This window comes from Haemaphysalis longicornis, unplaced genomic scaffold (assembly GCF_048455015.1).
Source record: "Haemaphysalis longicornis isolate Haplotype H1 unplaced genomic scaffold, Haemaphysalis longicornis Haplotype H1 scaffold_6, whole genome shotgun sequence".
NCBI lineage: Eukaryota > Metazoa > Arthropoda > Arachnida > Ixodida > Ixodidae > Haemaphysalis > Haemaphysalis longicornis.
The window spans coordinates 71,878,500-71,904,696 of record NW_027526407.1 but is presented as its reverse complement, the minus strand read 5'-3'; the positions used below and the strand labels follow the sequence as shown (position 1 = coordinate 71,904,696).

General features: G+C 46.7%; 2 protein-coding genes across 2 annotated transcripts; one reads left to right on the top strand and one right to left on the bottom strand.

Moving 5' to 3' along the window:
* The first annotated feature begins 1,495 nt into the window (after positions 1–1,495).
* LOC144143268 (NADH dehydrogenase [ubiquinone] flavoprotein 2, mitochondrial-like) lies at positions 1,496–2,362 on the top strand. Its single transcript, XM_077675044.1, has one exon. It carries the CDS (start codon positions 1,496–1,498, stop codon positions 2,234–2,236), a length of 741 nt encoding a protein of 246 aa, XP_077531170.1. The 3' UTR covers positions 2,237–2,362.
* On the bottom strand, positions 2,359–26,197 carry LOC144143266 (DDB1- and CUL4-associated factor 5-like). The gene is made up of 8 exons (XM_077675041.1): positions 25,825–26,197; positions 23,651–23,794; positions 17,429–17,465; positions 14,704–15,397; positions 10,667–10,870; positions 6,907–7,121; positions 4,946–5,011; positions 2,359–2,497 (listed from the first exon to the last, which is right to left on the bottom strand). Exons 1-8 carry the CDS (start codon positions 26,048–26,050, stop codon positions 2,383–2,385), a joined length of 1,701 nt encoding a protein of 566 aa, XP_077531167.1. The 5' UTR covers positions 26,051–26,197; the 3' UTR covers positions 2,359–2,382.

The following is a 26,197-nucleotide window of genomic DNA, read 5'->3' as shown; positions in this document are numbered from 1 at the left end:
CAGCACCTCAAATGCGGTTGCACTCCTTTGTTTGAGCAATGCCGCATCTTAGGTCTCTGCCGAAACAGACGGGCACCCGAGATTCACGAGACATTTGTATTGCACCGTTCGGCGATGACTGTGTTTGTGTTCCTGGTGTTTCGCTTCATATGCCAAAAACATAGTGTCTTTGTGATTGACGCATGAGTATATTTATACCCCTTTTGTATACTTTTAGACCTGGATTCCTGTCTTATCTCCAGCAGGCCTGCTTCCTTTCTTATTTTTTTTTTTATTCTTGCTGCGTAGGGTTCGCCCGCGCGCTTATAACAGCTGGCGCCCAGAACCAATAAATCATTTGGTTGCTGGTCAGCGCACGTGCTTGTCCCCGTCATTCTGTGGTCCCATTTGATGCGGTGTTGCTTCAGCCATCAGCTTCAAAGTTATGTAACTGCCAGTCGAGTTTCAACTGGTCTGAGGACTGAACAATTTTATGACCGCTCAGTCTCGGAACCTCTTGCAGTGTCAACTGCCGTGTAACCAGGTCAGAGTGAACTAACAATGCATAAAAATGAAATTGTCGACCATGCTGTCGACCATGCATGATACTCTATGCTTTCGAAAGCTTTCGAATGCCGCGCGAGTTCCTACGAGCTCCAGGATAGCCGTTGTGTGGCGCTGCAGGCGGAGCGTTCGAAGTGTGTCGTCTGCTACTGCGCATAACCAAACGGCGGTGTCAACGCACTAAAATAATTTGGCAAACAACAACAAAGATTTAATAAAAAATGTATATACTGACGGCGGAAGTGCAAGTACGCTCAAAATGCGCCTTCACTTCATGGATCGACCCTGGCTCGACGGGTCGACCCACTGTTTCATTTCTGCATGCGCAAGATTTAGACACAAAACAGGGTTTTGATAGCGCCAGAATGAGCGCATAATTAAATTTAGATAAAATAAACAGCCGAAACAAGGTTACAAGTAGTAATACCCGTCCTCTTGTTTTACTTCTTTGGTAAACGGAGTGACGGCGCTTGCGAGGGAAGCAGGCCAGCGCCAACGCAAACACGAATTTGAGAATTGCATGTTAATATACACGAGCAATATCTTGATTCTCTCAATCAACACTTTGAAAAAGCAGTTTTATTTAAAAAAATACGAAGAAAATTTTAAACTAGATTTTGTGCTGAATTTCCGGTTTTAGATGATGCCACTGCAGCGCCACTTGACGGAGTAACAGAGCGGCGTTCCATCCAACCACCCGACGCCATCACCGATAACTACTGTTTTCGTTACTCGGTCGGCACCATCTCTGCTTCCCAGCTGCACGTCGATCGAGTAAGCGTTCACAAGACTTCTCATCAAGCAGTTTTATTTAACCTTTGCACACTCGCAAGGGGGGTGGCTCCCGTAAGCTCTTAAAACCGTCGTAGCTCGCTGCGACACTAAATAACACCCGACGAGCCAAAACAGAAGCGTGGTCGCGGAGGGCACCGTAAAGTCACCAACCGACAAGATGCAGCAAGCTTGCAGGTGGGCCGTACGCCAGTCTGCGCTCTGGAAGACTCCTCTCGGGCGCCGCTCCATCTCGAGCTCGGCCGCTCTCCGAAGCGAGCAGCTCTTCATCCACCGCGACGACGAGCACAACAACGCCAAGGTCAAGTTCGAGTTCACCCCCGAGAACATCAAACGGGCCGAAGCCATAACCAGCATCTACCCCGAGGGCCACAAGAACGCCGCCGTCATCCCGCTCCTTGACCTCGCCCAACGTCAGCACGGCTGGCTGCCGCTCACCGCTATGCACTACGTCGCCGACTACCTCAAAATGCCGCGCATGCGCGTTTACGAAGTTGCCACCTTCTACACCATGTTCATGCGGCAGCCAGTGGGTCGCTACCACGTCCAGGTCTGCACCACGACTCCGTGCATGCTGCGGGGAGCCGAAGACATCCAGGCGTGCGTCGAAAAGAAGCTGGGAATTGGGCCGGGTCAGACGACGCCTGATGGGATGTTCACCCTGAGCGTGGTCGAGTGCCTCGGCGCATGCGTCAACGCGCCGATGTTGCAGGTGAACGACGACTACTATGAAGACCTGTCGCAGAAGGACGTCGAGGAGCTCTTGGACGCCTTCCGGAAGGGAGAGAGGCCCAAGCCGGGACCTCGCAACGGTCGCTTCTCCTGCGAGCCGGCCGGCGGGCTGACTTCGCTTACTGAGCCGCCGAAAGGACCAGGCTTCAAGGTTCGCGCGGACCTTTAGAAGAATGAAAAGAAAATGGGGGGAGCAAGACTGTTCCTTGAGGGGACACGTCGACTCCATGTTTGTCGTCACTGCGTGTGCGCCTGGACTTTTAATTGGGAATTAAAAAACAAAGAACTGCCCCCCCGTCTTGGCACGGCATGTCGTCACTGCGTGTCGGCGCTTCCGCTGCGTCGACGCCGCCTGTATGACCGACGGTCGCGGAAACCGTTACGGGGCCTCTTGAAGTTTGGTCTTGCTCGGCGACCGCCGCCGGGGGGGCTGCGAAGAGAAAGTCGAAAAATGTTGGCGGTGCTTTGATGAACGTTTCCAATGCTTGTGCGCAGAGCTATAGACCAGTCACGGTAGCAGTGTTGTTTTCGCACCACCTTTGCCAACGAAAATTGAGGCATGCCTGTCTTTGTGGTAGTTCAATGGTCATTAAGTGAACCTGCAAGCTGTTACTTAAGCTATAAAATAAAGCCAGTGACAGTACGCTGGTATGGAGATCATTTTAGAGGTGGGGGGGGGGGGGGCCTTGTTTACAATAATTTTGGTGCGGCCGTACACTACAGTTGTGTTCTTTAGGTACACAGTGAAGTGTATGGTTCAACGATGTTTTGGGCATGAGATCTTACCTTGGTAACGAGATCACTTTTGACAGCCAGCACTGCTTGTACCTTTCTTGCCATACACGCTACTGTACGGTCCCATTCCTCGCAGCAAAACTTTATTTTCCAAAAATGTGATAAGCCGTAAACTAGCCCCATTCAAAATGTAGCCACGATTTCTTGAACAAAGCATAATAGGAATCAACCATTTATTAGCCACACCTCTCGTACACAACCGAGCAACAATCGTCACTGTGAAGACCTGCATGAAGTTTATTACATTACTACCTTTCTGTCAGTCGGTCTCGATTTCGACTGCTTTCAGCCTAGGGAAATCGTACATCATTGCGCATTGAGTGTGGCAACGTCACATACTGGATTTCACAACCATTAGAATAGCGAGACAGTCCAAAAACCCACATCACAGTGCCTGTGCTACTTTATAACACATCACGACATACTACCGGTTCTGCAGTGCACACGTTGCGACCAGCTAGCGATGCCAGGAATGTTTCAGAACGAAATGTACCGTATTTGCACGAATATAACGTGAATTTTTGCCCCACGAATTGTGCCTCCAAAACGCCCCTCGCATTATATTCGAGCTTGAACACAGCGCGGGCTCTTTTTCTCACCTTTCTTTCTTCACATACCCTCTTCTTTGACTAGCTCCTCATACTATTATGCCTGGAACTTTAGCCACGAACCCGCTGCCCTACCTTTAGAATTTTGGTCGCTGAAACCTCGCTGCTCTTGGCGGCAATTTTGGAGCCGGCTTCTCCCGATAATGCCATTGGCTACGTTGGTAGTGGTCACATGACCAGGTGGTCTGGTCCGGAGGCGAGAGCTAACGTGCGCACGGTGTGGCGTTGGCTGCTCATTGTGCTTTGTCTTGTTCGTACTTGCTTCTGCCTTTTGAGCCGCTGCGATGAACAGGCGAAATCAGTACACCGCCGCATTTAAGAAACGGGTGATCCTGTTGTCCTCAGGGCAGGGAAATTCAAGTGCGGCAGGGAATCTCGGACTAAGCGAGTCAACCATTCAAGGTTGGAGCAAGTGCTGTGATCGCATCTTTCAAGCAGCACTGGCTCGTAAAGCTTTCCGTGGACCCAAGAATGGCCGCTACCCTAAACTCGAGAATGACCTGGCAGAATTCGTCCGTGAACACTGCGGCCAGTTTTTGAACGTGAACGCTGAGCTTGTGCAACTCAAAGCTTGCATGTGAGGCCGGAGTGCCTCGTGACATTTACGTCGCGTTATAATCGTAACATATGTTTTTTCTTTCTCGTAAGGAACAAAAGTGCCCCCCTCGCGTTATTTACGTGCAAATGTGGTACGTTTTCCTCTCAGAACTTCCAAATTGAACTATTGAGTTTTAAAAAACTTGAAATAACTACGCTTCAGTACCTCACCCAGCTTCACCCCAGCCACGAGTGATGTTTTTAGCTGAAAAAACACAAGAAGTATTGAAAAACCTTCAAATTTTGGGCTACGGCGACGTGTTTAGGCAGGAGGGATGTTGTGTGGGCCAGTACATAATTTCTAGTGTGTTAGCTGCAAGTCATGTGCCTTGACTATCGATTATTTCAGCGGCTACCAACTGCACGAACAAGGTTCTGCGATGTCACAGAAAAGTTTCCAGAAAGTGGTCGGGGAGTCGCCACTGCTTCACATTTTCCTTAATATCTTCATTATTTGTTTGAAGTTTGCGATACACCTGGCATCGTTTGCGATTGGTACAGAGCAGTGTTTCTAATCAACCAAACTTGCATTTCGTCTTCAAGGCTCTTTTCGACACCACACCAGTACACAGAGTACCGAAATAAAGGTTCATTCCCTTATTCGTTTTTACAGGCAACACCTTTGGTGCACTGATGTCCGCGTAACCTCTAGCAATTATACAACTTTGCCCAAGTCCGCCTGGACTTCGAGCTACAAGAAGTGCAGAGCAGTCTGGTGCTAAGGTGGGGGAAAAAGTCTTGCGAGGAATTCCAGGAGAGGTGCAAAGGTCACGCTAATGTCGTCACGCGCAAAACACACTGAAACTGAGCTGCTGAACAAAGCTGCCTCAAATCGTAGCACAAATTTACAACTCTCGTGGAAAATTTGTTTGGCTTACCTGCTGGAGTCGCTGCCCGTGGGCTGACTAGCCCCTGGTTCTGCACCGTCCGCGTCCGCTTGCGGTCTGCGATAACGGAGGAATTTCCGTAAAGTGCACAAGCAGATGTCGGGTGCCCCACACAATTCGTGTAACGCAAATGCCTGTGTCCCCTACACATTAGGAAACGTAAGGCCAACTGTACTGAAAATATTCACCTCTTGAAAACCCATTTCTGCATGGTCTACCTAGAGAGGCTGCGGATACAAAATATGACAGCTAAAAGACGTGCGTGCACGGCGCAAGTGACCATCAAAACTCGGCAATTTTGAAGCCAAAATCGAGAAGAGTGTAGCCGGGCTGAAATGATGTTGCAGCCGGCGAGCAAGCAGCCGTAGCGGCAGGCCGGCCGGAGCAAATCTGCACGCGACGTGACAGCCCTCGGAGAAGCGTGCTCAGCGGCAATTGACCGGTTCTTCTGGCCAGCCAGCCGGAGGACCAAGTACCTGGCCTGCTGGCACATCTCTTCCACTTCATGGCTGTTTGCGCCATAGAGTTTCTTAGTAAGTATACTAGAGAGGAAACTGCACCTGGGAATCCATGTCGTTGTGGGGGTTATAGGAAGACCACTGCTTCTGCTTTGGCTTGGCAGGATGATTGGACTCTTTTGGATTGGTAAGCCACATCGGATACGATTGGATTGGTAAGCCGCACAGACGCTAGCGCCAGATTCCCCTCTAGTGTACATAGTAAGAAACTCTATGGTTTGCGCGATCCACTGGCAGGTGCAGCGCTGTCTGCAATGGAGCTATTTTAAACATTTCTAACTTATTAACAATGCATTTCACGGAGCTGCCAGTCATTTCTGAGCTGGTTTGATGGCATGTACTGTTCATTCAAAATAAATTTGACCGGGGCGAGTGTAGTTGGCTTTCAGGCGAAATTCAGGCTGTCTGACTCACGTAACTCGGTGCAGTCAGATAAGACAGCTAATCACTGCAGTCCCCTCTAGCAGCTGCACGTTCGGTGCAGAAGGCTTTTCTTGAGCCCTGTCAATCCAATCCTTGCTGATGTCTTAGGTGTATTCGCAGAAATCAGCCTTTACCATTTTAGGTTACCCAAGCTAGGCAAGGCTGGAATGCTCAGGCAAATTCCGTCTGTTGTTTGAGCACGATTAGAGTCCAGACATCGAAGACTGCTTGTAAAATTTTCATGCAGTGGTGTAGTTTGCCATGCGTAAACTAGTGCCGGTTGACTGATTGTGCGGTTTTACTTGCTGTAGTCACACTCGAGTTGTAAGGCGTGTTGTAGCAAAGGGCTATGGGTTAATTTTGACCACCCGGGGATCCAGCCGTTGTGGGCGGGATTGTAAACTAGTGTCCGGTTGGCAGAACCAATACTATCGGCACTTCATTTCATTCAATCTCGACTGCAACAAAAGTCCGCGAAACCACATCCACATGTTCACCCAGTTTGAATTGAGCGCGAAATTGGGAAGTAGTATAAATCTTTTTTTTTGCATTTCTTGGTTCAAAAAATGTCTTCTGTTGCTGGATACTAGAGCTGAGCGAGTTATGAAAGACTACTTCTTTTGAACTGGACAAGTTTGTAGTTTGTCTCGATGTCCCCTCCAATCCGATCTGGATTTCTGTACATTACATCGGGCCATATAGCAACCATCAAACTAGTTTCCCTCGCAAAGCACAACTGCCCGCACCCGCCATAGTGGCGCAGTGGTTACGGTGCTGTCTTGGTGAGCCTAAGGACGCGAGTCCGATCCTGGCTTCTTTTCCAAAGGTGGCGAAAAGCAAGAACACCCATGTGCCGAGATTTGAATCGAGAGGCCGGAGATTTGAATCCAGAGCCCTCCACTACGGCGCGCCTAATAGTTCAGGGGTAGCTTCGGCGCATTAAATGCTACAATCAATGAATCAATCAATCAATCACAACTGCCCGCGTGAAATCCAGTTGATTATCCGTACGGTAGGGTCGGGCTGGAGGTGACCCAGTGGTCGTCGCTGTCCTCCGACGAGTCCGGAATGCGCCTCAGCCGACAGAGTTGTGCGATCTGCCTCCCACGCTCCTCCTCTTCCTCTTCCTCCGAATCGCTGGATGACTCCGACGAGGAGGGTCGAGCGGGAGGCGCTCCTTCCTGGCTTGAGTCCGACGAAGTCCAGCCATTTTCGTCTCGTTGCACCTGCGAATGGAGGAGTCGGAAGCTGACCATAGGAAGGGTAGGAGGGGATCGTTGGGCCACAAGAAATTTTTCGAGTACTCAGTCTGGTTTAAGAGAGATCTAAAAAAAAAAAAAAAAGGATAAAAAACAATGACGCTGAGCATGAGAGGAGAAATGTAGATTCTCGCTCCACTTTCAGATATGGACTCTGTTTTCACATGAAACTGCACTTCCAAATTTATGCAGAATTCAAGAATAGATTTTGTGACCTGTTTTGTAGAAAAAATTATGGGGGGATGCTTTTGAAAGCTCAGTTCACCGTTATGTTTATCTGCAGTTGAACTTTTTGGTGAACTTTGTGCCCTCGCCCATCAACAATAGATCGGCCACCCGGACAGCACCTTCCGAAGCTCATTTGGCACCTGCTGTCGATTTTTCAGATTCCAGTAGCAGTGATGGGTCAAGCAACGATGTTGTGTATTCAGATTTTAGTTCGGACGACGAAGCTCCGGTTCAGGTGCCTCGCACTTCAACAAGCGCTGGCAGGCAATTTCTTTGTGACTCCGCGTTGTATTTATAAACAAAAACTTGCTTCTTATCTGACGACTGCGGTTTTACTTTTTTGTTTAGGGTCTTAACAACGTACGGCCAGGATATTTTGCCAAATGCACCGCACTGTACCGCGCTATCACCTTCAAGATAACCTGGTGCTCGTGTCAGATTAGCGCTGCAGGGCGATGCGCGACGCTTCTCAAGAGCGCTGGATTTTTTTTTCTTGTTTTTTGCCACCGAACTGGTAAGGATTTTGTGCGAGAACGCAAAAGAGTATGCTTTGATGCACATTTTACAGAGACTCACTCACCCTTCATTGCCTTCGCTTGATTGATTGATTGATTGTAGGGTTTTAACGCGCCGACGCAACGCAGGCGATGAGGCGCGCCGTAGTGGAGGGCTCCGGATTAATTTTGACCACCTGGGGATCTTTAACGTGCGCCGAAATCTCGCACACACGGGCGTTTTTGCTTTTCGCCTCCATCAGAAAAGCGGCCGCCGCGGCCGGGAATCGAACCCGCGACCTCGTGCTCAGCAGCGCAACGCCTTAGCCACTGAGCCACCGCGGCGGGTTTCATTGCCTTCGCGCCGTCGCACAGTTGTCAGTTCCGCTAGGTTGACGGGCCCTCAAAAATCCAAACCTTGGTGTACACTGTTGATTTATATATTGAATCATAGCCACAGAACGCAGGAACAATTTGTATATCTTAAAATGCCTGAAATAATTTTTAGTCTCGGTAAAATTGCCGATTTGTGTTTTTTGCATACTTTTTCTTGGGGGCTTTTTTCTGATTACTCGACGAATAAACTGTAAGTAATTGTACCTTTAACAAAACTGCTGCTTTGTGTTTGGAAGAGCAATCTATGAGCTACAATTTCATGCATAGCAAGGCTAAGTGTGTCCAGTAGCTCAAGAGAAAAAAAAAAAAAAAAAAAAAACGTTTTGTGGAAGCACTTGAAATCGGCCGTTTTTTCCGCCGCAACGAAAGAGTTAAGCGTCAGCTTCATAACTTGAAAGACCCGGGTTCGATTCCAACCACCACGGCAAGCATTTCAATTTCGCTTCACTTCGCCCACGATCGTCATCATTGTCCGAGAAAGTTGGCTTTCCTGCAGTGCCTTTTGCGTGGACTATAGACGACAACAGTTAGAGGATCAAAGCTTCGCTTTAACGCTTTCAACTTCCACGCTACAGTGACACCTGGTGGACACGAATGATGAAACATGGGCTAAAGCCTACAACACAGTTAGTAGTGCATCAACAGCACGTTAGCATTCAAGTGGCAGAATCAAACAGTACTAGAAGCCCCACTAGAATTACCCAGTCACATTTTTTGGCGACGGCTTAGGTCTGCGGTCCCCAGTCGCACAAACATGATTCTGTGATGTCGCGGCGAAATCGCCGGAGTGGTTGCGACTGTTTCACCTGTTTTCCTTGATACCTCTACTATTTGTTTGAACTTTGCTACGAAACTGGTACCACTGTTATCGGGAAAAGACAGTCTTTTCAAGGGGGCACACTGGTCTTGTAACCTTTTTTTTTTTTTTTTTGCTTTCTAACCAATTTTGACGAACCTTCACGGGCTTGTTCAGTTTTTTCAGCTGATTTCAAATATCTGAGTAGTTTTGATGTGAGGTAACTAGCTTCTGAGTTAATCAAAAATTTTGCTTGATTCTTCTTGAGAAAAATAGACAGAAAAAAAAACTATTCTACGAAAGATTACCAGCAAGGCATACATAGATATTAGAAGTTATGAAGAATGAAATGTGGAGAGCAGTTTTTTTTTTTTTTTCGTAGTCACATACACTTTGACATCACTTCTTACTGCTAGGACTGAACTACTACTGCTAGCCAATTAAAAATAATGCTAATTAAACAAACTACTGAAACACAAAATGCAAAATCTGCTTCCCATATTGCACGGTTTAAACATTCAGCTTCACAGTACAAAAGAAATTATCTTCCTAGGTACTCTACACACTGGGATGCATCTCTCAGGAATTTCGTATCACAGCGATACCACTCGTGGCCAAAAAGTGGGGGAATTATGGAAAAATTGTTATTTCTTTGTTGAAATCGGGCCTCTATGGCTTTTACAAGTACCTGGTACTGTTCCACGTATGAAATGTTCGGAGGAAAAACTGTGAAAATCGAGAGAAAAGTGGTATCTTAAAAAAAATGCTTTTTTGGGCAATTTTTCACCCCCAAAGACCCATGTGCCCCCTCAATGAACCAAACTCGTATTTTGTCTTCATGATGCCTTTCAGGCTTTCATATTAAAGCATTACCGTTAAAGTCATCGCCTCAACTGCTTTTTCCTAATATACATCCATCATTTGTTTGAACTCTAACGAAATTTCCATCACTGTTATCGGGACAGAGCAGTCTTTCTAACGAACCAAACGTTTATTTCGTCTTCGTGGCCCCCTTCATAAAAAGTTAAAGCTGTTCCACTCAATGTGAAAGCTGTCGGAAGGGCAGAGCAGTGATTTGCCATAATGGGCTGTAGCGCCGCTATCCACTCACTGCTACCACCCAATGCAATTCAAATTTCCCGTCTCCACAGTGCTTGCGCGCCCCCTGCCTGAAACTGCGCCAGCGGGAGTTCTGTTCTTTTTGTGCTTGTTTTTCCTCCCGCACGTGCCGGCGTTCCACTGCCACTTCTTTTCACTTACTAGCGTAGAAACCAACCCAACGAGCATTTCTAACTAAATGAACGCAGGTGCTGGTGGTTAATTGCGTATATTTTGCCCCAAATATACCTGCAGTTTTCTTTGCGCTAAACAATGGGGAGATGCATGCCAAGCGCCAGCGGTCCACGAGTTTCGAACGCTCATGACTATACAAACCGCTTGGCTTTCGAAGCCTTTGGGTTGCGCTGCGACGACAGCCGCTACGACGCAGCGCCGTGTGGCTCTACTTGTTTCCAGCGAGTGAGCTAGGACGACAAGGCGAGCACCTGAAGTGCTCTGTGCTGAAAAGAAAGCAGCAGCCGGCGCTTGTACGCACGCACCAGGGAGTCGAAGAAGGCCATCATGCGGGGGTCCTCGTTGACCGACTGGTGGCTGTAGTCGTGGCTCATGAGCTGCCCGCTCTCCAGGACGAGGTCCACGTACTCCTGGTACGTGTAGCGCCGCCGCTGCGCCTCCCCCTCGCTCGCCCCCTCCGCCGACGAGAGGGAGCCCGATGAACCCTGCATGGGCAGGCTGCTCCACAGCTGCATCGCCCCCCAAGAACAGACAGACGGGTCATCTCCAGGCACGACACCACGGTGCAAAGTGCTTATCCTAGCAGCGAAGCAAAAGTCAGCCCCTGATAAATAAATTCATCATCATCATCGCCACCAGCCTATCTACGCCCACAGCAGGGCAAAGGCCTCTCCCCATGGATCTCCAATTATACCGGTCCTGTGCTAACTCCGACCAATTTATCCCCGCAAACTTCTTCATCTCATCTGCCCATCTAACTTTCTGCCGCCCTCTGCCACGCTTGCCTTCTCTAGTGATCCACTCTGTTGCCCTTCATGACCAACGGTTATCTTGCCTTCGCATCACATGCCCTGCCCACACCAATTTCTTCTTCTGATATTCTACTAACATGTCCTTAACACGCGTTTGTTCCCTGACCCACCCCGCTCTCTTCTTGTCCCTTAATATTACACCTATCGTCTTCCGTTACTTGCTCGCTCAGTCCTCTTCAATTTAGGTTGAACCTTCCTAGTAAGCAATCCAACTTTCTGCCATTCAGAATCTCGCAAATTTAAAGAAAAATTTTCCAGTGCGCCTTGCCCACAGAGCAAGAATGAGACAGGAGGGGAAACGAGGCTTCCTAGTGCGGCCAGATAATGTCACAAGCACTCGCCATAGGTTAGGCTAGCAGCATTTGCCCCAGGTGAAGAAACTGCGCGGCTTCCGCAATCAGCATTTCACTGCGCAGCCACGGAATGAATTGCGGGTGGTATCGTTTCGTCCGTCAGGTACCGGTACCCCTCCTTCCCCATCGCAACTACAAAGCTTTGCAGTCCTCCTTGGTTCAGGAGGGCTGAAAAGGACTGCGAAAATTCAGGGAAGCTTGCACTTGCGCGCAAGAATTGAACAGCGAAGCTGTTGTAGGGGAGCATTGCCAGACGCATAGTTTAGTTCCAGTATCACTATTTATTTGCATGGTTGCGGTGCTAGTAATCGTCGTCATATGCATCGAAGAGGTCGCCGTCTTCTTCGCAGCAAGTTGTGGATGCAAACTCATCCTCTGCATTCGAGACTTCCACCAGTTCAATCGGCAAAGCTTGCACTAAGTCACGCAAGGCTTGAACCATAGCGGAGTAGCAGGCCTTCTTTATACGTGAGCACTGATGGACACATCACAGAGCGTTTGTGCAAGTTTGAAACTTGTTTATTTACATGTTCCATCATTGCTTTGCACTGTGCTAGTAGTAGTCATCGTCATATGCATCGATATCATCATGTTCCTCATGACAAGCATTGTATGCGCGGTAGCGCTTCACAACCGTGCTGTAGGTTTTTTTTTTTTTTTTTGTTTTAGCCACTGCACGAGCTGGGGACTCGGCGGTCGCGATGATGCACGCGCTCATCAGCGCTCGCCATTTTCTTGCTCATGGTTTTTGCCAGTTTTTTTTTTTTTTGTGCTTTGATTGATCAACTGTAGAGTTCAACGCGCCGACGCAACGCAGGTGATGAGGCGCGCCATAGTGGAGGGCTCTGGGATTAATTTTGACCACCTAAGGAATTTTTAACGTGCGCCGAAATCTCGAACACACAGGCGTTTTTGCTTTTCGCCTCTATCAGAAAAGCGGCCGCCGCGGCCAGGTATCGAACCTGCGTCCTTGTGCTCAGCAGCACAACGCCTTAGCCACTGAGCCACCGTGGCAGGTTTTTCTTTTTTTGCTTGTTTGTCTTGCATAAAGCTCTTATAAAAAAGCTGACAAATAAGTATTTCAGAAGCCACTTCTCTGTATTGATGAAACAACTAAAGACTTTTAACGGCAACATTGTGATTTTTTGCAGCCAAAGACAACTTTTGAGCCTGTTCATGAGCCGTGCCAAGTACCAATAGAACACTTCTCCGCGGTACACAACGGGACGCTCATTGAAGCGTGGATCGTGGAGGAAATCGCACCAGACTTCTCTCTATATGTATTGGCATAAAACTCCATAGTTGCAGAAAGGGGAGTTGACTGCACGACCAAAATTCAATACAGTTGGAAGCTGGCATTGAATCCTGCAGCTGTCTTCATTTGTGGCATTGCTCATCGCATTCCAGCTGCATCATGGTTGAATGAACGGAAGTTGATTGCCTGGGTAAAACTCAACCCGAGTTGATGGTAACTGCTATTCATTATGTAAGAAAAACTCGTTCAAATAAGATACCTAAAAGTGTGTGTCGAAATTGCTTCTAAGTCAAAAAGGTCATGAAACCAAGTTCACTTAAGTCGAATTTAGAAGATAACAACAGTGACCAAATCTCAGCTCCAATTGCTCACCACTGTATGCAAACAGGGCTTTGAGTGCAGAATGTGAAACGTGTCCTTTAATGTAATAAATGTGCCGCGCGTGTGAAGTGACGTCACGAGTTTTTGACGAGCCGTGTCCGTGTCACTTCTTTTGGCTACCACGGGATGGTGTCACGCTGATGTCCATTTGCTGAGTGCCGCTCTGCGTGCTGTTCCGTCGGCGCGATAAATGAGATCCAATTAAACTATGTTCTTTGCGTCGCAGGCCACTCATATTTCATCCAGGGTATTCTGTTGAGGAAAGGAAGCCAACTGTGCGATAATATTAACGCCGAAAATTGGTGTCAGTACTCCCTTGAGGTCCACTGTGCTGCTGCCTTGTCAAACAACAAACGAAGGGTGCAGGGTTTGGAGTGTTCATTGGATCTTGAAAATGACAGCCATTACATGTTTGAAGTGTGAGACACTTTTTTTTATGACGCAACTGCTTGAAAAGCAAGCCACATGGTGTTCCTCAAGGTCCGGCTCTTGGCACAATGCTTTTCAAATACAGCATCCAGTTAAATAGGCATTGCGAAGGCACGAAGTGTGGGCCCAACACCAGTGCTTGCTAGAACTGCCACTTCTTACATTCCCTGATGCTACTGGTGCCATACTTTCAACATCGTTATAGGCGATGTAATTGGTCGACTAATTTGCTCCATCCAGCAGGAAGCCATCACAGAAATCCATGCTGCGCTATTTAGAAATGCATAACAATACGACAACACCGAATGCTCGAATTCAGGGCTGAAGCAAATGAAGAACAACTCGATTCGTAAATACCTAGTTATTTCTTTGCTTGCATAATAGTCGCTATCTTTCTCTGGGACGAGGCAAAAACGAAATCTACAAAGAGAATTGGCACATTTTGCAATCTTGTGAAAAATATGATTCCACAGGGGAGGAATTAAATTACTTTCATGTGAGGGCTGGTGGTGATTCATCACACTTTATACTAAGATGACGATAGGGAAAAGACTGGGTGGGATAACTCAATACCGTGAAGAGTGACATGACGAGTGTTATCACTGATACAAGGTGTGCAACACGCACATCTCTCTAAGTAGTTTAGTAATGCTTCCAGCATTAAAAAGCTTTATGCATGACTTAACTTTAACTTCTTATAACAGGTATACCTTTAAAGACAGTGGTGACATCCCCTAAATTAGCAAACAAAGTCACATATTCCTTGTGGTTTTGAATCAACTGAATAAGCTTGTCTCATTTGTCACACCCATAGAAATTCTGAATGATGTGTCTGCAAAATGTTTTGACACAAACTGGATCTTTGCAGCTGGGAGAACTTTGTTAGCCAGTTGCGAGAAGTAAACGCTTTGCGTGGCTCATTCCTGCAAGGCATGATACAATCTTTTCAACAACACTGCACTTAACAGTTCTTCGAAGCTCCAATACATGAAGCCAACCCAAAAACACGCAGTAAAATAGAATACCCAAATCTGCACCCCTACAACACTTAACTGTCTCTTATTAAAGCACAGCAAAGAAAACAAAAGACTTCCAGACAGGCACCCCCTCACCTTCACCATCTTCTCGACACCCGACGAGGCGACGACTGCCGCCGACCGGTTGAACCGCACCTGGTTGACGATGGACCGGTGGCCCTCAAGCACCAAGTGGGCCTGCCTCACCCAGCCGCACGCCGCCCCGTCCTCCGGATCCGGCCGCTCCTCCAAGTGGTCCGGCAACCTCCACGCGTACAGCCGGAAGTCATCCGAGCCCGACATGACATAGTCGTCGCGGTCGCCCGCGAAGCAGCAGCTCTTCATGGTGCACGAGTTGCGGTAGCCCGGGTGGTCCAGGTGGAGCAGCGGCCGAACATCGCCCAGACGGAAGATGGCCGGCGGCCGACGGCGCCGCAGCACAAGCACCAGGCTGCCACGGGCGTTGAAGCGCACGCTCATGGCACTCTGCGTCCAGCCGCCGTCGTAGCGCAGCAGGCAGCGCTTCGGCTGCCGGACGTCCCACAGGGCGGCCCCCTGCCGCGAGTTGGCGGAGGCGATGAGCCGGGCCTCGGTCGGATTGTAGGCGACCGCGTGGAAGGCCGACTGCGAGGAGGCCAGGATCAGGGGCTCGGTAGAGCGCGGCTCGCGCACGTCGTACACCAGGATGCAGCCGTCATCGCAGGCGCTGGCAAAGACGTGACCATTGTTCGGTTCGACCGAGAGGCCGTAGACAGCCTCCTGGTGCATGAACACGTCCCGGGTGGTCCCACTGCGAGGGGCGAAGGTCCGGCAGTATAGTCTCTAGGAATTTGGCTAGTCGGCAGTCCGGGGCCTTCAGCAGGGTCCTTTTTGTGATGAAAGCCTCGGGCAGACAGCACACCAGCCGACTGCAGCATTCGTAGTGGTTGTATTTGCTCTTTATAAAAACTAAATTGTTTTGATAGGTTTTCCTGACATTATAATTTTCTTGCATCCTTCTTTCTGTCTGAATAAGTTTATTTCAAAATTTTAGAATTTCAAACAGTACTGTGCACGTCCTTGATTGCCTGCTCACTGCGGAGTGCAGGCAACCACAGCTAAAAGCGGGGTGCAAGCAGACGATGCTAATTTTTATTTCCCCCCAAAAATTATTCAGGCGGGAAAAAGTACACGAATACATTAGCCAACCGATTTCTTGGTCCTGGAAGGGACCAAAAAATAGTCCGAATAAAAGAACAGTCGGAAAAATCCGTGAACCATTACTCCTATGGGACAACTCGCGGTTCCTTGGAAAAGTCCGAAATATCCAGCGAGCCCGAATTTTTGGAATCCAAAAAAATGGTCGGCTACTGTAAATAACTTTATAGTAAAAAGTTACCAGAACAGCAATTTCATTCTTAAATACGCCTCAATGGCAAATGCGGTGAGTGTGCTGAAGGGGCACTGTGGTTGTCCGGAGAGCTGTTTTTCGCGAACTTTCATTACTGCGGCAACACACCTTTGCAATGCAAAAGTGGCCCAGATGGCAGACTATTCAAAATTCTGGGGACTTTACCGGCAGTATCACTCTCATCATCATCATCGCCATCCCACCATCATAGAGATGAATTAAATTCAAGCATAGCAATCACGATCATTAACAACAACAGAGAGATGATGAAGGATTGGGTGAGTGGGCTTATATACTAAGCTGATGAAGAAGTCTGTTGCATGCTTGAATACGTAATGGAAGTGCCCACGATTCGTCCAGGGCTTTGCATGGTGACACCTGACAGCAGCTACAATAGTCTGCTAGTAGCCAGAGCTGAGTGCAGCCAAAGCATGGATACAGGTTGACTGCAGGCACAACCCAGTGCCTGCTGGGCACCTTAAATTGTTTCACTTGGAGTTTGATGCGCACTTTCACAAAAGGCAAAAGTCCACAGTGAGGCCAAGAAAAGTGTGTAGAAAAACAAATTAAGTCCATCGGTCAAGGTTGCCAGGTGGTGCCTACTGTAACACAGTGTGGTTTTGATTACCGTGACTACACATTTTGTCTGGTATCCTGATGCCCAAATGCCGACGTCACCAGCAAAGACGTCCTATATTTTTGCATTGCATTGATGAGACCTGTCATGGCAGTATTATTCAACAGCAGTGAGGACAAAGTGAATCCCTGCAGAACACCCCTGAACAAGAGTTTTTCCTAAGCCACCTCTTATACATACGACACAGCACGTTAGCACAACTCCCTTTCCTCCGCTCTCTTAATTTGATACGTACATCATTTATTTAAACTTGACCCCAATTACACTCCTGCCTTCCTATTCCCAAATGCTGCACCAATCAGCCTTCTTTCATTGGCTCTTATAGTACTGGGGGGAAACAGGACAAAAGTATGTCAAAAACTCGAAAAGCAGCTCACAAAATGATGAATTCGTCAATGCTTCGTGGTCTGGCATCACACAAATCACTGTTCAAACAGCTTCTACCAATATGTGCACTACAAAATGTAGGATGTCTCCCAATTTCATGAATACTTTGATGTTGCAAATGTGTCACAAGTATTGAATGTCTAAAAAGCGGTGGCACAAAAGGTTTCCTTCAGTCAATGACTGCTTGTAACGAGAGAGCAAGCCCAAAGGCGTTTGTTCTCAGCAACGGCGTTTCTATTCTTTCTACTCCTTAGCCTATTTTCCGATAATGTTTACAAGCTGAATAAGGAGGTGTCTGTGTTCTGAACACAGAGACAGCAAGCCAGGTTTGTATAAAAAATATTACTGGGTACCGAACATTCCAAGGCAGTGGAACAGCCGAACATGCATGCGAAAATTTCACTCACGTCTCAACGTCGTGGACTACTACTTGCTCGTCGTTGCCTGTGTAATAAAAAACAAAAGAAAAAAGGAAAGAAAAAAGAGGTGCTATTAAACCATTGCTAACTTTATCAGCCTTGCTAAGCAGATGACTCAATCTCTGGACTACACAAGGATCACGTGACAATGTAATGCACACTAGGAGACAAAAGCTTTCAGGACACGATTTAGACTTTACCGTTAAATTCTCTGCTGTCTGGTGACTCCGCCCTTGTTTCATATTCATAAGCAAAGCATGATGCTTCGGTGCATCATCACCATACATGCAGCAGGACCTTAGCTACCAGGCAACAGAGGAATTAACTCATCATCATCATCATCATCATCAGCCTATCTACGCCCACTGCAGGGCACAGGCCTCTCCCATAGATCCCCAATTATCCCGGTCCTGTGCTAACTGCGGCCAACTTATCCCCACAAACTTCTTGATCTCATCTGCACATCTAACCTTCTGCCGCCCCCTGCCACGCTTGCCTTCTCTAGGGATCTACTCTGTTACCCTTTTAATGACCACCGGTTATCTTGCCTTCGCATTACATGCCGTGCCCACGTCCATTTCTTCTTCTTAATTTCTACTAATATGCCCTTAACAGGCTTTTGTTCCCTGACCCACTCCGCTCTTTCCTTGTCCCTTAATGTTACACCTATCATCTTCCGTTCCTTTGCTCGCTCAGGTGTCCTCAATTTAAGGTGAACCCTCTTAGTGAGCCCCCAAGTTTCTGCCCCAAAATTAACTATAATTATTCAAAACACACCCTGGAAACTTTTTCCCCTGGGTGCATGTTTATTGCAAGAACTGTGCGATTGGAAGCACGCCAGAAAGGCATGCATCACCCAAGGCAAGGCACTCGTATATTTTACAGGGCAGGCACTTCATAGCATATTTATTTCTTTATAGGCTTGCAGGCAAGCCTACATGAAACCTGAACTGCTATAAACAGTGCTTTTCGAATGCTTACCATGCACAATCAGAGAATTTGGTCCTGCCACAAATATTACTGCTTCCCACAGACTTTTTTTTTTGTGTGTGTGTGCAAAATCCGAAGACCTTGGAGGTGCGGCCTAAATTCCGGCTTTTGCATGGTACATTAAAAAACAGCTTTGGCTTTCAATATTTGGCAGTTCACGTGGATCTTTATGAAGCAAACCCCAGACAGCAGTTATTTTAGCGTGAAGGTCAAGCACAGAAGAGGGTTCTGTCAGGTTTGTTTTATGCAGGCATGCCTGCGCTCAGCATCATCATCATTTTGCGAAACCTCACTGAGTAGAGTTGGCTTTCCTGCAGTGCACGTTGGCGTGACAGTGAACACCATGAGCGAGGCATAGGAGGCTCTGCTTTGATAAATACATGCATCAAGTGTTACTGCAACCCCAACTACAACTTGACCTAAAAACGACACACACTACCTAATCTGATACTCCTCTTAGGCAACAAATACAGTCGAGTCCACTTATAACGATACCGTTTATAACAATATATTGGATATAGCGATGAACAGCCATGGCACCGTCACCTTTTGTATTCTTTCTATGGTAAAATAAACCGCTTATTACAATGCTCCAGTGCCACGATATCGGATATAACGATTGAATCCGGTTATACTGTGCACCAAAAGTGCAACAGTGACGACTCTAATGACGTGGTTGCGCAGCCTACTCAGGTAGTGGCTTCGTAAGAGGCCCAATGCGTGACACAGTCCGTGAGGAAATTTACCTCAGCTAGGTGAAGCACCTGTAGATGCTCTTGGAAGAAAAGATTTGCGCTACCATCACACATGGCAAACAAAGGTGACCGACTGTGGCTTCTTTTCCGCAAATTAGTAGTAGTAGTACGACCTTGCTGGCATGCGAATGAAATGTTTCGAGCTGTTTCGTCTTTTTATTTCGCAACCCGCTTATAACAATTGTCGGTTATAACGATGGGATTTCCTTGGCACTTGGATATTGTTATAAGTGGACTAGACTGTACCAAGAACCAGGATGAAGTGGAAACAACCAATCAGCCTGCATTTGGGCTCACTGAATTATAGCTTGGGCTGTCAACCTTTGGTTGGCACTAAGGGTGGTTTAAACGTAAGGGATACAGTCAAACCTCTTTACGACGAAGTAGTATCGGGACAGTAATTTAGCTCGCTATATCTGATATTCGTTGTAACCGTAGAGCTAAAAATCGGTTCAAACCAAGCGGTAATCTGGCTCCTGCGAAAATTCTTGATACAAAAATGCATTCTTATAATCTTCAAACCTACTATAAAGAAGTAACCGTATTCTTTCTCCTCGTGGCATTTCAAGCTCAATGAACAGGAACATGAAATGGGAGATTACAAGAGAACAAAGTTCATTTGACAAAAGGATGTGACCTTTGCCTGGTGGCTATTCACAGCACTGATCAGGGTGATGTTTACCACAGTGTCGATGAACAAAGGGGCCTTTTCTACTTCTGCAGTTTCGGACGCCGGAAGTTTTTCCAAGTAGCTTCTCAGCCTAATGGTGAAATATTTCTTCATTATATCCAAAAGTGCGTGCGGCTCTCACAGTTTCACTTTCGTTATAGAAGAATAAGTGCCACTGAAATAAAGCGTGACCAACCAAAGTTCGCATTTAGTTCGCTATAGCCAATAATTCACTATATCAGTGTTCTTTATAATGAGGTTCAACTGTGTTCTGTGATTCTAAGAACTTCTGGAGACCACCTGGTTGCCCTACCATGCTAGTGACACTGGGTTCAATAAATGCCTTAACAACTGTCCAAGCTTCACAGCACGTTCGACCGGTGTGGGTCACCTACCTTAATCATATATCATCCTAGATTGGCATAACTCAATGTGTAACCCAGACCAGTGTAGCTAGTGGTGTAACCCAAGCGCTCTGTCAGCACAACCAAAATAAGGTAGGTCACTGGTTGGTTACTCATACTCCTAGTTCCAACAGAACGCCAATATGAAGAAGGCATTTTGCATAGAAGAGGATGCCAATGATCAAGTTTCTAGGGTCGTGAAGTCTAGCTTGAGAGCAAAACCCCGTTAAAGGAGCCCTGAAGAGAAAATACAACTTTGTTTAATTTGAAAGAACGAGGATTGAGTATCTCACTCAGCTCCATTACAGCCACACAAGATGCTTTTTTTAACGAAAAAAAAAGCCAGAAGTATTTAAAAACTTTCAAATTTTGCGCCACAGTGAAGTGTTACGAGCAAGAATGACGTCACACGGGCCAACAATAAAACATAATTTTCAGTGCGTTAACTGCACGTTAACATTCAAGTGATGCGGTCAAATGGAACTAGAGGCCCCATTACAGACGTCCAGTCATGTGTCGTCACGACAGGTCAGTTAGGCGGCCGCCAATTGCACAAACAAGGTTCCGTGACGTCATAGAAAAGTTGCGGGAAATTGGCTAGGGGGTCGCGACTGCTTCACACGTTTTCTTTAATATCTCCGTTATTTGTTTGAAGATTGCGATGATATTGGTATCACTGTTATCGGGACTAAGCAGTCTTTCTAATAAACCCAACTTGTATTTTGTCATCATGGCTCCTTTAAGTTGAGCCCCGTTAATTCAAAATTTCGGCTAATTTGGATGCGGCGCCTGGTCCCATCCTAATTTTGCATTGTTCTACGGCTGAAAAATCATTGATTTGGACAGATTCGGCCACAATTCGGTTAATTTGGGCTCCCAACCGGGTCCAGGTAGGGAAACAGCACCGCATTCTGCCGCAGCCACGCTTCAGCTAATTTCAATTCATAGCAGCGATGGAAGTTGCACCAAAAAAGCTTTGAGATCGAAACGGGATATGAATGAGCTTCGATACATCTCGGAGGCAAAAATAAAAGAAAAAAAAAGAAACGCATGGTGATGCACGGCACTGGTTCACAACCTAGTGAAAGGCAGAATGCCCATCGCTGTAGCCGCCATTCTAGCCAACCACAACGGTGACTACGGATTTGTCTCTTTCTTTCACGTCCGATACTTTTATGTCATTGTGTCAGCAAACGACAATCACAGACTTTTTTTCAAAAATAAAAAGTCTGGTGACGTTGGAAGTATTTTTCAGTTGTTATGACCGCGCTCGCGAAAATTCGGACACTCGGTATTCAGACATTATCTCCGGTTCAGTGAAATCAGAATTAACGAGGTTTTACTGTACTTGTATTTTAGAGGGGCCAGCCATAAAGAAAAACGCCAGCCTCGTTTAACTTGAATAAACTAGGGTTTCGTAACTCATTCAGCTCCCCTCAATACACGAAAGCCATTTTTAACAAATATAAGGAATTTGTAAACATTTTCAAATTTTGTGCTACACGACGTCAGCAGTGACTCAAAAGAGGGAACAGCAGGAACATAGTTCTCAGTGAGTTCACTGTGTGTCAGCATTCAAGTGAACCAATCAAATGGAACTGGAAGCTTTCACTACAGTCACCCAATCATGCTTCTTGGTGGTGTCTTAGGTCAGAGGTAACAATCGCACAAATAAGATTCTGCGGCACCTTAGAAAAAGAGGGAAGGAGGGTGGGAGTTGCTAATATCTCTACTATTTGTTCGAAGTTTGCGGTAAAACTGGTGCCACTGTTATGGGGACAAAGCATTCTTTTTAAGGGGGGGGGCACTGGTCTTAAAACAACTTCTTTTAATTTTCAGGTAAAGTTTGTGAAACTTGTCAGGCTTGCTGCTTCTTTTCCACTGATTTCAAATATGCCACTGTTTTTTCAGTTGGTCAATTAGTTACCATGATAATTAGAGATAATTGGCCATTTTTGGTGGAACAACAGACAAAACAGTGTTGGTCCTAAAACTGTAATCTTTGCATTTTCCGATACTACGAACCCTGGTGAACGCAATATTCGAAGCAGTTTTTTGATGCACTGCTTGGAACAAATTTTACAGCTCACTAAAGTTTGGTGGCACCAGTGGCAAGGACCCATTTCGAACACCAATTTCAAACAGCAAAGTTTAATGAGCTGTAAAATTAGTTCCGAGCGGTGCATCAAAGAACTGCTTCGATTATTGCACTCACCAGGATTCATAGTATTGGAAAATGCAAAGATTACAGTTTTATGACCAACACTGTTTTGTCTATTGCTCGACCAAAAATGGCTAATTATCACTAATTATCTTGAGAACTAATTGACCAACTGAAAAATAATGGCATATTTGAAATCAGTGGGAAAAAATCAGCAAGACTGGCCAGCTTCACGCAGTTCAGTTGAAAATTAAAAGTTGTTTTTAGTGTCCCCCCCTAACGAACCAAGCTTGAAGTTTCTCTTCATGGCCCCTTTAATGGGGCCATGAAGACAAAATGCAAGTTTGGTTCATTCAAAAGATTGCCTCGTTAGAATCATGCTGACAACACTTTTAATGCAAACTTCGCTCAAATGAGCTGTATAACTGAGAAAAAAGGGAATGGCCATGTGACCAACCCACTAGCTCATTTCCCGCAATAGAACGTATGATGTCATACCAGCTAGCTCTGCGATTGGCGGAAGCCGGAAAAAGCAAACACAAATTAGGCAGAACTTTTAAGCTTGCTGAGTGAGCTATTCAAGCTTAAATTTAGGGCACATTTTTTTTTATATCAGTAGGAATGGTGGGAAAAACTGTGGAAGTTACGAAAGCACACGTAAACAGAAGTACCGATGCATACTGCTGTTGGTACTGTGCGCACTATGCTTCGTTTAGACGCACAGCACTGCAAGGTTTTGGGGTTGTCTCAGACAACACTGGCCGACTGACGCAAATGACGGCGTCTTATGTGACCATATTTGTCGAGCGAGCACCACATTTCACGAAACGATTATTTTCTCCATCAACAAGAGCAAGCCAGGTTTAAATACGGTCACAAACAGACCAAAGGCAGAAAACGGCTTGCCGCGGTGTAGTGACGCCATCTAGGTTGACTAAGAGTAAGCAAGTCTCCGCTCCACACCAAGTTTGGCTGAAAGAGTTGTCCTTATGATGTCACTTAAAGCGTCGTTCAAACACACGTTTTAGAGCGATAAAAATTTTAGCTTAACTTGATTAATTTTGCAGTGAATAAAGCTGGGGGCACTATAGAAAACGAAATCTTTCGAATAAAACAAACTTGTATTTTGTCTTCATGGCCCCTTAAACGCACTTGTCCTGGCTTCGAAACACCTTCCCATTTTGCTGCAAGCATGCTAAAGCTAACGGAAAGGATGGTAAAAGGACACACCGGCTGAAAACACTGTCCTCCCGCACGAGTCGAAGCAAAGGCAGAAGATGTTGCTGTTGTGTCGCCCTTTCATGGTGTGCGGCCTCCCTGGTCCCGAGATGGATTCCTGGACGTTCCACAGGAGAACCCGCTTGTCGTCGCCCCCTGCAGCACATAGGTATTGTCAAAAGGGTGACGGTGGCGTGTATACGTCACAATTCAGCAGAAGTTATTACCGTGACAGAACATGTAAAGACACCTAAGCATTTCTTATGAGTTGTGAATGTGAAAGACTTAATGTCTGGTTGAACACCGAGTGCTCCTTCAGAGTTTGGGCTGCGAGTAACATTTGTCGCAGGTTTTGCAGCTGACTATGTTTTGGAGTTCTGCGAATAAATTAGTGCGGATTATTTTCTAGGGTTTCTACGTTAGCATATTAGCTGTAGTTGGCAATTATTTGAATGGTTGCTTAAAATTCTACTCCGCACAGAGTGGCTCGGCTCAGTGGTGACTACTGCACCACTGGGTGAGGCCAGTGCGACACGTCCTTGATGACGTGTTGCTTACAGTGGACAGCAGCCAAAGCCAAAGCCGCGTTCGCATTTCACATAATACCCCTGTTACACGGGCACTTTCAATCGCGATTGAAGTGAATCGCGATCGAGTTTTGGAGCGCGCTCGACGCACTGCCGGTGCTACACGGCCCGTTTCAATCGCGATCGAGAAGTTGCACTGCTTGCACTCGTATACGCCAGATGACGCTAACAATGTACTAGCGGCCGGCATCTGGTAACTTCGCGCGGTCGTAGGTACACGTAACTATGGAAATGTTACCGCACGCTTGTTTGGGTCAAGTTATTTGACACAATTTGTGGCATTGGTTGAAGTTTTCACCTTCTGTGTCATTACTGAGCGGGGCCGAGAGTATCCCCGCTTTCGTTCGATCACGCTTGAGAAATCAGGATTGAGTTCGAGCGGGATTGAGCTCGATCGCGATTGAAACTGCCATGTAGCATGCACCCGATCCGGATCGAGCTCGATCCAGATCGACTCAATTGCGATTGAAAGTGCCCGTGTGACAGGTGTATTACTCTGTGCATTTCTGTGTGTTACCTAGCAGCACAGCCTTTTACTTGTGCTTTATTAATGCTATGCACGCACTATAAAATGCTTCGCAGTCGCGTTGATTTAGGACAACGGCTTTTTTTACTTAACGGGCCATTTAATGCTTTCTCATTAAAAAAAAAAAGGTGAACAAGCAGTTCACCTGATCGATGCGCACAGTCGACAGTTAGCAATAAAAATATTTTAGTTCATAATATGAATCAAGGAGTAGATGAGTGTTTAATGTAGCCTGCTATGCTGAGAACTTTGTCACGGGGCACATAACTACTCGTGCTCCCTGGTGCCCTGAGTAGATAGCTCATTGGTCGCTAACTGCCCGTGTCTAATCAGGACAGCGAAGGTGCTTCGTCTAGTTTGTGACGAGCCTCTAGAGCCGCAAGGTCGTGTTCTATTTTACACTGTTCAAATTGAGAGAAAAACGCAGCAAAATCAATTAGTCTAAACTTAAATTTTGTTATTCGTTATTTTTATTAGGGCAATAGATCTGTATTATAAACAAAGTCGCAGTATAGAATTTTTTATTTCGAGTCCGGCCTTGTGGGGTCTTTTTTTTTTGTTTTTCACTTCGTGCGCTGTACCTGTCTTTGCCGCACGTCTACTGAACACAGACGACACGAAAAAAATTCGGCTGCAATGAACAACCGCAGAAAACAGCGCGGGAAAATCGCACTTGGGGATGCCCAGTCTAACGCAGCTTCAAGTTGCAATAGGAAATTAAAAACACAACAGTTAAGGTTCTGGTTGATAGCTGCTTAAAGGTACGTGCGAATCAACTGTCGCAGCGTATGGAAAAACGATGAAATTACCGAAAAGCGCGAAATAAGGAATAAAGCAATAGTTTATGACCTTATATAAGCACCTACGGACTTTGCGATCAACGTCCACTGCGATGCGATCTCCAGTACGGATCTAGTGCACAACTACAGTTTCGTTCTCATGTAACGAATATGATTGAGATCCGCACACTTCAAGCGCGCGACAGAATAGACAACATAGTGAACTGAGACACAGCGCACAAAACTGCGTTAACAGCAGACGAGCAAGAAATACGCAGTGGCGAAGGCGCTCACCCGAAACAAGCCAGTGACCATCGTCCGAAAATTCGATTGCATTGACGCACCCGTAGTGTGCGAACAGGTCTTTTTTGTACAGATTGGTGGCGACGGCGAATCGGTCGCGTATCAGGCTGTCTCTGAGGCGCAGATTAGTGTCATACTGTTGTCGGGAAGCGTATCCCAGGACGCTTCCCCTTGCTTGGCTTTTCAGCACCATGGCTTTAGATAGCGCCACACGCATCCATATCAAAGGCAGTCAGAGCACACAACGCTGACAACCACCGGCCGCAAAAGCCAGACGACGGCATGCGCACTGAATTGTTCCGTAACCATCTCGCACAACCGCGCTGCTGCCTTCTGCCATCACGCTCATCACGCTGTCGTTTGA

Bases quoted from the DNA above. Each gene is read 5' to 3' on its own strand.
- LOC144143266 (XM_077675041.1), bottom strand. From the start codon at position 26,050: ATGCGTGTGGCGCTATCTAAAGCCATGGTGCTGAAAAGCCAAGCAAGG. The intron at 17,466-23,650 runs GTGTGTCCTTTT...TTTATTACACAG, and splicing joins GAGGACAGTGTTTTCAGCCG to GCAACGACGAGCAAGTAGTA. The intron at 7,122-10,666 runs GTGCGTGCGTAC...CTCCATTCGCAG, and splicing joins TGGCCTTCTTCGACTCCCTG to GTGCAACGAGACGAAAATGG.
- LOC144143268 (XM_077675044.1), top strand. From the start codon at position 1,496: ATGCAGCAAGCTTGCAGGTGGGCCGTACGCCAGTCTGCGCTCTGGAAG.